This window comes from Lissotriton helveticus, chromosome 3_1 (assembly GCF_964261635.1).
Source record: "Lissotriton helveticus chromosome 3_1, aLisHel1.1, whole genome shotgun sequence".
Taxonomy (NCBI): Eukaryota; Metazoa; Chordata; class Amphibia; order Caudata; family Salamandridae; genus Lissotriton; species Lissotriton helveticus.
Genome location: NC_136061.1, coordinates 1,022,733,745 through 1,022,747,288, shown reverse-complemented (window position 1 = coordinate 1,022,747,288; position 13,544 = coordinate 1,022,733,745). Strand labels below are relative to the sequence as shown.

Below are 13,544 nucleotides of genomic sequence, written 5' to 3'. Positions count from 1 at the left end.
TCCTGAATAAGACACAAAGGTTTACACTCACTAGGCCAGATCCAAGATATGTTCAGAGACAACATCCAGGGATAGTAACAACATACAGTGTAGGAAAACTGTACTTCGACTGGCTACAAAAATCCACACTAACAGAGGTAAAAAAACACTTATCTTTACTTAAAGATGGCGTTGATTTAAGGGACTTCTTACAAGGTCCTGCGAAACGGCATCATAAATGTTTTATATACGCTGGTATATATGCCATTTATAGCTTGGAAAGCGACACAAGCAGAGACTGCAGAACGAATACGAGAAATTGATCGTATTAATTTAGAGAAAGCTCTCTCTTTAGTAGACAATGGGTTAACAACATCCAGAATTTATTCTTTGGACAGCATAGTATCCTCTGCCATACTGGAACAGGACTTGCTCATGCTACAGCATGGACGGTCACAATTACGTTCTATAATGCTTTTCGGCTGGACGTTGCAAAATCTTTGTTCTGGATATGTGCCATGGCGTCTAATCAACACCACGTCATTGTTTTCTGTATTTAACCTTACAGATAAACAAATCACTTTGGCACAAAGAGGAGCAGACTATACGATGCTGAGCATTAAGAAACTGGAAAGATTACAATTACCTGTTTCGGAAAAACCTGCAACAGAATGGCTAATACATGGAACAATCGCTCTGCCCGTCACGATTTTTCATTTTCAATATTGTTTGAAACATATACCAGCTGGCGTGTATGAAAGGTTGGGTAAAGAATACATTAAGTCAACCTGGGAATTACCATATACACACAGATGTTGGAGTGGGGGGAAAGTATTTCTTAGTGGTACAAACTGCAAAAGCGCACTAAGCGGTACCCTTTTATGTCAGGGTATTAATTTACATAGAACCTGTGACGGTTCTTCGACCAACTTCTCCTGCCACCTGCAAGGTTCTCCAGCTGCAGTGATAGATTCAATTTTTAGGCAGCTGTCTAACGGAAGCTATATAATGTTGAATGATAACAGCTGCTGTGACTTGTTGCCAGGGTCACTTGTTGTATGCAAGTATTGTTTCCTAAAACTAAGACAGACAGGAAGTCGCCGTTATGGCCATCACTGAACATCTCTTCTATACAAATTGATACGTTTAGCAGAATGAAAGCCATTCTTTTGCAAAAAACTGTGCCACTGACCTCGTCCAAAGAGACATATGAACTACAAGTTGCAAGGTCTTCTGCAGAGATACATGCCCTTTTATCGACAAACTGCCCTGTACATTTCGTAGAAATGTTAGGTCGTATCTTAAACATGTCTGATACCAGTGGTATTATACATGTATTTAAGACGGTTTTTCGGGACTGTTAGCACCTTTTCAAGCAGTCCTCGACATATTTCCAAACTTCGTGCACTCTGTGTTCGGCGGCCTGCCTCTCATTTTGGGACTCGTAGCAGGAATACTATTCTTATTCCTTCTGCTCCGATATGGCAAGTCCGTTCACCAGCGACACCCAGATTATCATAGGGAACACTCTCCTGGCAATGAAGTGTCATGAGCGCATGATACAGATTCTGGGCTTGGCTCGTTTAAGAGATCTGAATACCACGTGGTTTCTATCGTTCCGACCAATCTGTCAAGATTGCATCTTACCTGTTCTACGATACCTGCTATGTGGAGAAGAATGCGTGTTGGACATCTGTCTGACACCACCATCAGTACTGCCAACGGATGTTGATACTTTGCTTGGTTCAGGCCCATGCATTGTGTTGTCCCCAGCGGCTACCAATCCTGATGACCGCATTCATTGAGGTCTCACAGACGCAAACTGCTGACGGTGAGATCGACAGGCACACAGGTACCATCTCTATCTCCTTCGAACATTGCTAATGCTGCTAACGCTGACTGCAATGCTTCACATTTTTGTACAATCGGTTTACTTAACGAAGTGGTCCAACTTTCACCTACTGTGGTAGACAAATTCCACAACCTAAACATTTGATATATTCTGCCATGGAATGGTCTCGACTTTTTCTTCTGTATTTAAGAGCCATTTCATAAATGTATTTTCGTGATTCATTCAGATAGCACTTTTCAAATGTCATCTATATGCTTTGAATGAAAGATGGCTTTAAAATGCGTACAGCACAAATGCTCATTTTCGTGTACAACCATTTCGAATGCATTTTATGTATTTTGGGTGGGGTTTTAACACATCATGCTTTAGACATGTTTTAAATGCTTAGAATTTAGTAATGTCGAACATAATAAAGTGGAGTTGGGTGTTGTATGGCGTTTTAGGATCCGAGCGAAATTTCCCGATTCATGCCCTTATATAGGTACAATTCACATTGCCCTAATATAGGCATAGAAATCATACCCATATTTAGACATAGCCCATGCAGTCCAAATACAGGCATGGCTACTTCCACCCGTTCCAAAAAGCCACAACGATTTCTTGGAAAAATCGGCTTAAGCAGTCAGGGACATCCCCTTGCTTGAATATTGATTTGTCCAAGAACTCATGGAGTTTTCAAAGAACTGCCATTCCCTTGGGGTTCTTTGATGACGTTATTATGCCCGACTTTACGTCAAACTAGGCACCATCAAGGTATAAATATGCCTACACTTGCTCTAGCAAACACGGTGGTTCGGAGCAGCTCGACTATCTACTTGCCCAACGCAGCTCGCTACAGCAAGTGCCGAAGGAAGCCGACCCTCCAGCTGACGCACTGATCGAGAGGCTTAATTTCTCTCGGCGAGAATACAGCTCCAGTGTTTCCAAGCTCTCCTTGCGGGATGTTGGGGAATCGAGTCCCAAGACAGAGATACCAGACCTCCTTCGTTCTAAACCAAGGTACGGAGCTGATTAGACCCTAAAGAGAAATCTTGGATAGATTATTGGCAAAGAAACGAAACTTCTTCCCTCTTACTAAGACTTAGGTTAGGTACATCGGGGTAGGCGTATTTTAGAAGCACCAGTTGAGTTCTTTTAGCCTTTGTTATTTATGTATGTATTTATCTCTGGTTTAGAAACCATACAATGCTTTTACAGTATTATTTTATAATACTCTTCTTGCTGTACGCATTATGCTTCGTAGCCAGTATTACGATTGTAGCAGTTCATTTCTTCTGCATGAGAAAGAAAACTGTTCAATAAATCCTTTTATTGAAAATGCCCATCTCTCTATTTCTCTGCACCTCTGATGAAACGAAGCATGCACGATTGACTGAGTAAAATATCTATCCATTGTTTCCACGACTCTGAAGGTACGTTTTTTCTTGGGGAAACAAAGTGGTCATGTTTATGTAGTTGTCAAAAAACTAATCCCTTCTTGTGTTTTCGAGAAAGTTACTAGTGACCTCTGAGCTAACTGGCACTCACAATTAAGTCTAATATATTCGATAGAGACCTAGTAGACCTAAGTCCTACGTCAAATTTATAGGATATATTATTCCAATGCACAGAGCCTATTGGGAATATAGGAACTACACTAGTGTAATGTTGAAAGAACACAGAACAGTTTTCCAAACAGATAATCAACAGAGCATCAGAATTGAAGCAGAAACTTTTTCTTGCCTACTTGTTCATCTTATTATATTGCTGTTATTTACCCAAAACACAATCTCAAACAAATGAGCAAAGAATACTTGTTTGCTTGGTAACACAATCACTTAATGGCGTCAAGAAGCTTTGCAGCGAAGTTTCAGCACATTCAATAGCAATTAAAGATGTAACAAACTGATGTTGAGAGAAAGCTTACCTTGGAGGTTTGTGGTACTGGTACAGGTATTCAAATCTATCATCAGGCACAGGAACTCTGCTTTCATTTGGATCAATAGTGCAGAAAGGGAAATTCTCGGCAGATGCCTGGCTTTTTGTTAGCACGTTAAAGAAAGTTGATTTCCTAGAGCATAAAGAAAAGAGAAATCTAGTTATGGTTTCTCAAAACAAAAATACTGAAATAGTTATAAAGCATCAAGGCACTTGCCTATATAGTCAGAAATAATCCAGAAGGTGGTTGATAAAGCTTTCTTTTACAGCCCCCCTCTAGCCTGCCAGAAAGATGTAGGGAATATTATATTTCTTAGCTACCGGGAAGGAAAGTTTTAGTTCTATTAATGGCACTGAGGCAAGGATTACACTTTTATTTCTTTCTCTACCAGTCCAAAAGATAAATAATTTAAACCCAAAACTAAATTTCCCATAAATACTAGGAAAAGGGCAACAGACTAATTTCTCACATAATTCATTGCACCTTCGTGTGCCCCCTCTTTCTTCATGAGACAACAGCAAACTCCAAATATCCAGCTTAAGCTTTTTTGGTAATCTCATTCCCTGCAAATAAGGGGTGAACCTTTAGTTAATGTGTCTTCCGGGATATGTTTTCAGTTCATCTACTGGACAATTCATCAACATGTTATAAAATCACAAGGTAGCATATAATAAATTAAAATGTTTACTAGCAGCATAAGTTTCGTATTATTTCTAAACCTCATTCATTACACTTCCCATTCCTCCAAATGGTGGATATCTGATTATGCTTAATCAGCGGGTGGAATAATCCTCGCCTCATTAGTAAACTGTGAACTTTCCTTCACAATACCTAGGAAATGTTATATTCTATGTCAAGTCTGGAGGCGGTGATTACGTTGGATCAAAGCTTACTACTCACTAACGTGACCGTATCCAACACAGGTTTGAAGTAAAACCTATTAACAGTGAAGTATGATGACAAGTCATGTGTATTCAGTATATCCTCTATTTGGGCTTCCAACGAGAAAGCCTTAGAAGCCATCACCTTTCTATCCAAGTGCGCAAATAAGTTTTTAATGTTAATTCAAGCTTCTTGCATCACCCAGTGGACCCATCTAGCACAGGTGGGGAAGAGACGCATTATGTGGTTTGTGAAAGGATATGAGCAATTGCCACTTGCCAGGGGAGAAAATCCTCTGTCATACTCTTGTATGCTTTAACAAATTTTACCACACATAGTTTTGGGGTATCAGTGAGAAAAGTGGATTACTTGGGGTGGTTGCGAGATTTTACCAAGTAATAATGTCAATAATCAGTTTCTTTAAAACAAACCTAAGCTCAGCCCTGGGTAGCTGTGGTACACAGCAGTCAGGCTTAAGTTAAAGAAAGAGTGTAAAGCATTTATCAGTACCAAAACAGTCAATAACTAAGAAACACAAAACAATAAAAATACCACTCCAATTTATAAAAATAGAAAATATTTTTATCTTTGATTAAACACCAAAATGGCAATCAAGGTCAAGGGAACTGTAATTATATCCGTAAGATTTTCATACATCTCTGCTTTTCACTCTTAGTGGTAGTTTATGTGCCTCGAACACAAGGGTCCGGGGAATGGCAAAGTTTCAGGTCGACTCCACGATGGAAGTCTGGGACAGATGTGGGCACAGGTTTGGTCCTGGTCAAGATTTTACAATAGCACATAGAAACTTTTTAAGTTCTTTTTCGTTGCTGGGGTCGTATACAGCTAGAGTCCGGCCTTGCGTCTGACTGATCGGCCACGTCCAGGGGTTCAGTGAAAGCTTTGGTTCTCAATGCCGTTCAAGGCTACCCACACTCTGTGTTTAAAAAAAGCTAGAACTAATTCTCTTGACTATACCAGCAGAGTCCATGGCACACTGGTCAGCTGGGCACTTTGCAGGTGCAGCGCTTCTTTCTTGTGTCCCTTTAGCTTAAAAGAATGCTAGCCAATTATCCATCGAACCCACTTGCTGGTCCCTGCCATGAGTAGGTACAGGTCCAGCCCATGGGGTTTCTCTCCAAGGGTTCAATAGCATGAGCAGTCTTTCTCAATCCTGTCTTTTTCGAGTAGGTGCAGCCAGTGCAATCTTCCATGGCCTTTCTTTCTCAGGTCCAGAGGTTCAGTAAGTGCAGTCCTTCTTCTGTTCTTTCCGAGTCCAGCAGAGTTCTGAGGCTGGAAGCCAGGTGCACCACTTTTCTGCCAATTTTGAATTTGTGGCTAGGGAAGACTCACTAGCCAATGGGACTACAATTCCCACTGGGCAACCCTATTCACTTTTATACCATTTCCCGTATGGTTGATACTAAACACACCCACACTGGATCTCTCTACCCTAATCCAAGTTGTTGGGATCCTTCTTTCCAATATAATAAGCCAGCCCTCCTGGAAAACTAGTTCTCCAATGGGTTTCTCAGCCTCTGGAGGAGATGCCAGCCTGTCTACCTAAAGAAAAAAGTGAGCAGGCTAAGGCATGACTCACATTGGCCTCTTGGAGGTAGCAGCCTCTCTGAAGCGCAGCCATCTGTAGTCACTGCCTTTCAGCCATCTTGCTGGACGAGGTCACACTTACTCCTTCCAGGAAACGCTTTGTTCTCCTGCCTGGGAGCACTTCAAACCTCTTACCAGAATGACAGTAGGCTCTCTTGAGTGACAGCTGCTGCAGTTAATCAGGAAAGGCTACTAGAAGTATGCAGCAAATACAGTGGTGATTTCTAAAGTCACATTTGTAATAAATGTTTCCTTAAATCGGACTTCAGCATGAAGTCGGAAAAAATGTAACAATTAATTTGATACCTTGAAGGTCCCAAAGATAAGTTAGCACTTAGTGCGTGGGCTAGTGAAACTGTTTATTAGCTAATGGAGCAACTACCAGCCTGGCTACTATGAAAACGACACTTTCAAGTTTTCACTGTCAGGACATGTAAAGTATAAAAGGGACAGCCCTTCTCTTTCATATTTAGCACTGTGCCTTGTGGGCTACTAAGGCCTTCCCCAGGGTTTACTTATAAATATTAAAAAGGAAGGTTTTGACCTGGCAAAAGGATTTATTTTGTCAGTCGAAAAGCTGCCTGACTAGGCTGCAGTGGCAGATCTAGTCATGTTTTCACTTTGCTGTAGTGGGGGCAAATTAAATGTTTCAGGACACTAGTGACATTTAACTTACTAGCCCTGGGTACACTTTGTACTACACACTAGAGACTTATAGGTAAGTTAAATATGCCAATCGGGGACTAGCCAATTGCGCATACACGCAGTCATGTCAGCAGGGCCCAGTGTACGTTAGAGTAAAAATAAACCAGCAGCATCAGTCCAAAAAGAGGGGAGGGATGGGGGTATTCATACAACAAATGCACTTTCTTACAGTATCAATCAAAGCTAGATAGGATATAACTCTACAATCAGACTTAGTTCTGCCAGAAATAGTGGACGTAAAACTTTCCGGGGTAAAATCTCTAATAAAACAGTCCAGGGCACTGACACATGAGACACATCTATAAGTCCCATGGCATAACAGCATAGCCAACTTACCTGAGGTCCTCCTGGTCCAATGCGCCACTCCCACTACCAGCCTCGTCAGCCCGCACTTTGCCAGAAGACGCCGGTTCAGTCCTGAGTGACCTCGACCGGATCAACGTCCTCCCCCATCCCGACCTCATCCTCCATTATGCCATTATCTACTTTGCCTTATTTTGCACATTTTCTTACATTTATTTTGTATCTTTATTTTATCGGTTATTTTGTGCCCTTGTTTAGTCTCTTCATTTTGTGCCACTATGCAGGGTGACTCGCTGCAGTCACCGCCCGACCCACTACTGCCTTTTACCGCTCCTGCAATTCTCGCTCTCCGTTCTGCCACCTCCTGGGTAGCCCCTCCTACGACTACAAATGGAGCCCGTCTGTGCCTGTCCGCACCTGGACTGCGCCCAAGGTCAGCACCCCTGGTCCTCCCACCGTCCGCAGCTACACCTCCAAGGAGCTCCTGGCCTTTAACCTCGGACACCTCAACACCTGTAGCTTCCTATCCTCTCTGCGTTCTACCAAAGGACCCTTCACCTGCTACCACTGCCGCTTCTCCTGCTACACAGGACCTCCTATCCACACTGGACCCAGCACCATGACCCCTAAAAGACCACTAACAACCTGGAACCACACCAGTGCATTCTGCTCAGGGCCCGTTCCCTCTGTAAGCACGCCACAAACTCTGGCACACCATCACCACCCTCCCCCTGCACTTGCCCTTCATCACTGAGATGTGGCTCAACCCCAACGTCAACCCCACCACAAACCCCCACAACGCCACTGCCACACCCAACAGCTACAAATGATACACTGAGACCACATCAACGAACACGGCGGCAGACTATCCATAATCTACAAGGAAACCATCCAATGCACCGCCTCAAATGACCCAATGCCCCTCATGGTATACCTTAATTTCCAACTACAAATCGACACCAAGACCACAATTAGAGGCACCCTTCCTTACACACTCCTGGAACACTGTCCAGCCTTCAGCAACACCATCCCCAACTTCATCGCCCCCTCGCTATCGACTCCCTCCTCTACATCCTACATGCCGAGCTCGATTTTCACATTGACAACCCCAAGGACGTCAACTCCACACAGACAACCCTAAGGACATCAAGTCCACCTCCCTCCTGGAGAATCTCAACAACATGGTCCTCACCAAACTAGTTACCGAACCCAACGCAAAGCCGAACATACACTCAAAGCCATCTTCACCTCCAGCAACAGAATCAATTTCACACACTTCACGGAGCTCATCTGGACCAACCCCAGCCATTGTCTATTTTACCATCTCCAACGCCCAACACACCATCACCAAGCATCACAGCACCACCCACCGTAGCTGGGGCAAGGCACCTGAGACCCAATGGACTCAGACACTCAGCTCTACATCAACTAATACGTCGGCAGATCTCGACTAGGCAGTCCACAACGTTTCCACTTAGATCAACAAATGCACTGACAGAGTCACCCCGTTGAAGCCAGCAAAAACCAACAAAACCTCAAGACAAGCCGTCTGGTATACCCTAGAACTCATGACCACCAAGCGAAATGGTCAACAACTCGAGAAGCAATGGTGCATCACCAAGGAGCCCTCCAACAGTACCACTCACAAAGCACCCCTCAGCAACTACCACCTAAGCATCAAAGAGGGCAAAAGCACAGCCATCAATAATCACATCAACACTGTGGCGAACCACACGAAGGGACTCTTCAAAATCATCAAGGAATTCTCCAATCGTGCAGCCACAGAGAACACCGTCCACCCATCCCAACAACTCTGCAACACCCTCTCATACTACTTCCACAGCAAGATTGCCACGATCTTAAACAACTTCGAACCCAACCCACCTTACTCAGTCTCAACAACACTAACCAACCTACTAACACAAGCCGAACGATAACACTCTGGTCTCCATGACACCCAGACCACCACGAACATCATGTCATCCATCCACTCCGAAGCATATACCGACCTCTGCTCTCATCATCCCTTCAACCTCTGAGCCAACATATTGGGCACAGAACTTACCAGCATCCTCAAATCCATCTCCACAGCAACCTTCCCAGATGGATGAAAACACACAGAGGTCAGACCCCTCATAAAGAAGCCTTGTGCCAACCCCAGGGACCTCAAATATTACCATCTGATCTCTCCCTGCTCCCATACCAAGCCAAGGTACTTGAGAAAGCCATCAACCAACAACTCACTGACTACCTAGAAGGAAACCACTTACTCGACGCCTCACAATCAGAATTCTTGGCCAATCATGGTGCTGATTGCAGCCATAGACAACATCAGAAGCCTCCCCAACCAAGTAGAAAGTTTGGCCCTGAATCCTCCTCAACCACTCTGTGGCGTTGGAACACCATCTCCCACAACATCCTCATTGACAGACTCCACAACATCGGCATACAGCAACAAACCCTCAAGCGGATCATTTCCTACCTCGCAGTCCCACCCTGTTCAACATCTACATGACCTCCCCCCCTCACAAACGACGTCAGATCCCATGGACTCAATCTTCAATGTCACCAACACCCAACTCATTCTCTCGCTCAACGAGGACCCGTCCAAATCCAAAAATAACTCTGCAACGCCATGACCAACATAGCCAAATGGATGAGAGGCAGCTGCCTCAAACTCAACTTCGACAAAACAGAAAGTACTGATCTTCGGAGAAGACACCTTCGCATGGAACCGCACCTGGTGGCCAGCAGGACTCAGACCAACACCCACACCGACGGACCATGCATGCAACTTAAGCATCACCTTCAACAGCCAACTAACCATGATTCGTCAAGTAAACCCAGTTGCCTCCTTAAACTCAGCACATGCTCCACAGAATCTTCAGATGGCTCCCAATCAACACCAGAAAGACCATATAGGGCTTCATCACCGCCCACCTCGAATATGGCAACGCTCTCCATACCGGAATTTCCATCAAACTCAAGGTTCTCCAGACCACATAGAACTCCGCAGCCAAACTCTCCCTGGACCGCTCCAAACAGACCCACAACACCCCTAAACTCAGAGACCTCCACTGACTTCCCATCCAGAATAAATGCCAGTTTAAGGTCCTCACGCACTCAAAAAAGGCTTTACACAACCAAGGACCTTCCTATATCAATCATTGACTGAACTTCCTCACTCGCCCTCGCACACAAACCCCAGATCTATCACCGCGGGAGGTGCTTTCTCCTATATCAACACAATGACATGGAACGACCTGCCACTCCACCTCCGAACAGCACCTGCCCTGGCGGACTTCAGAAAGCAACTCAAGACCTGGCTCTCCAACAGAGACGCGGCACCCTCAGTACCCAGATACCCCTACTGGTGACATTGCTGCACTATACAAATACTGATTGGTTCTTTCCTGGACAAATACTTATCATTTTGCAAGGAAAGATGCAGGTTCAGGACCTTAATCAGGTCCCAAAAGCAAGAGTATATGGGTTCCAGCTGAAGTGTGAGGCAGGCTCCCCTCAATCATGTCCCAACTACAGGATGTTCCCCCACAGGAGATCTATTGATTGGACGCTACATGCTGAGATAGCACAACAAAAAGTATGTATTGACTGAAAGCCATTCCTTCTGTAGCAAAAGCAGATAAAAAAATCAGGATGTGCACAAGCTCATACCCCACGGGATCCACACTCCGTTGAAATCACATCCATGCTGACTTGTAGTGCAAGGCTGTGTTTGCAGCTCAGGCCTTGCTGATGAGTTCTTCAGCTTTTTACGAACATCCTGCAATTTACTCCCATTTCCTGTAATCCGCCACACCATAAGATACAGGCTGCCTTCCCCTATCAGTCAGTGAGGATTTCCTGTTGGATCCAATAGTAGATCTCATTACAGAGGAAGATTGATTGGAGAGCCCAGGAAAGTTTAATCAGAAACTGATACCAAACTTGCGATTTCCATGTTGGTGTCACGAGGACTAGATCCACCTCCTGTCTTCTCACCTGAGCTACTCGTCTTGTTATGATCGAGAATGGAAGGCATTCAAATCTGGACGTCTAACTCCAGTCCCATAGGAAGGCATTTGTTGCCACTGCTCACGGATCTGGTTTACAGCTAAAATATTTCTTTATCTCATGGTCCAGTCATAAGGTAAAAAGATTTGTAGTGAAAGGGCTCCCTCTGTTTGCTTTCTACTTCAACATTCCCTGATCCAGTTTCCAAACCCTCGAAACCTTTGAATGGTAGGAGTGCCACTCTACATACATTGATCGAAATACATGGAAGAAATGTTGTCATCATATTGATATGATTTGTGCAAGAATTTCTTGGCAAGGTCCGACAGTCTCTTGGCATTTGCTCCTCCCAGGTGATTGATGTAATGGACTGTTGAGATCTTGTGCAGCTTCAGTGGTAGACAGCATTGTACCTGCTCATTTGTCCAGCATTGTACCTGCTCATTTGTCCAGCAATGGACTGCAAAAGAGCCATCCAGGAGTTCCGGACAAATGCAGTAGTTTTAGTCCTGTTCGGACAATTTTCCTCCTGTAGATAAATTCCCACATCTGGTGCCTCAGCCACTTCTGCTGTCATCTGACTCTACGGATAGGTCTGGGTTAGAACCGAAAATTGCTCTCCTGTTCAAAGCCTCAATGTGGATCAGCCACCGAAGGGAGAGGTGTGGCGCCGCAGCCAGGGCGACTAACGCTGGAATCTGGGGACCACGGTTCGATCCCTGGCTCCGGCGGCAGGTTAGCCCAGCACCATGTGACTCTGGGCAATAGCTCGCTTAATCTTCCCGACGGCCCCCAGCGCCTAGAGACCCTTACGGGTGATTGTGCGCTTTACAAATGTGGACTTACCACTGAATCTTTTTCTTGGCATCCTCTGACAAAGGAAAGGTGAATGAATGAATGAATACAGACACCTCAAAAAGAGGAGCCCTGGCGCTTCCGGCCAAACCAAATGGAGCAGCTCCAAACCATAAATTTTAGATTATATTGTTAAACAGGTAGGTCAATTGTTTCCTAAAGCTGCTGTGATTCACTTGGGCACAAAGTTAAAGCACAGCATGTACAAAGGGGAGCACCAGGAAAACAAAGATAACATGCATGTCAACAGTCTCCAAGTACTTCAATCCTCCCCTGAGGTGATAAGTGTTCAGTCTTTACGTCCTTCCCATTGTTGGCAGACTCTCTAGTAAGGGCGGAAGAGTCGGATGAAGTATGCAAGGGTTTATTAGGTTCTAAATCCCCTCTGGAATCCCTTTAGGAATCGTCTCCATTAAGGGGGTTTGACGGTGCTCAGTGATGGGGAAGTGTTCCTACAGACATTTCACCTTCATTCTCTAATCCAGAGGGGAATCGTTCCTTAGAAGGTACCACATTGCATGACAGGTTTTAACCTATCAAAGGCATCTAGGCATCTAGGGTCTTGCTGGTTTTCCTTCCCCAGAAGGGGTTCTGGGTAATTGCGAAGAAGTTGCAAAATTCTTCTCAAGAGGAGCTATGGCCACTGACACCGTATTGTCAATGTAGATGTCCACAGCCTCCGAAAATTCTTTAACTTTAATATAAATTCCATGGAGCCCTGTTCCATGTAGGAGGTGTCAGAGTGTTGTATATTGCTGACTAAAGTTTTTATACTGGGAAAACCCTAAAATAGTGCGATTCCGGATGACTCAGCCAAGGGAGGCTAATGTACCATGGACACCATGATCACCCAAATGATGTTTAGGATAATACCGCCCAGGTCACTGTCCACTGGAAACTTATTGTGTGCTTGATTACCGACCCCCCTCACATGGGTATCAGACTCTAACCAGTGGTGGGAGGAGGGCAGACAGGTCCGGCGTCAAGTCACGTTGCTCCTGTACTAGAAATCCAGCAGTAAATCAGGGCCTGCACGCTGACTCTGGAGAACCAGGCAGAGCGTCCTCAGAAGGAGCGAAAGAAAGAAAGCCCTGCACACCCTAATGGGCAGAGTACCACACTGTGGAGCACAGCCCCATCCATAAACAAATTCAAAGCTGTGTGAGGAGGCTTGAGTGTGGTCGGGTGGCCACCAACAGTGTTATCTCATGTCAATGCAAGAAAAACAGCAGTGTAACTTAGCATATAAAATAGAGCTAATACCTACTTAGCTTGTATGCTGCTGAAGCAACAAAGAAAGAGAGGGCTTGAAGGGGCAATGGCTAATGACAGAAAAATATCAGCATCTGATGGGTTACGAGTCTGTTGTCATTTCTCTAGTGTTCATGGGAAAGCGTTTTTGGCTTTATATTGTTTTCTGTTGGG

At 44.6% G+C, this 13,544-nt stretch overlaps 1 protein-coding gene across 1 annotated transcript in view; it reads right to left on the bottom strand.

Annotated features, from left to right (window-relative positions):
- Window positions 1-13,544, bottom strand: part of OLA1 (Obg like ATPase 1) — a 544,166-nt gene that overhangs the window by 489,798 nt on the left and 40,824 nt on the right. Inside the window, exon 3 of the mRNA XM_078681546.1 lies at window positions 3,738-3,881. Coding sequence (XP_078537672.1) covers window positions 3,738-3,881 — 144 coding nt within the window. The remainder of the gene's footprint in view (window positions 1-3,737; window positions 3,882-13,544) is intronic.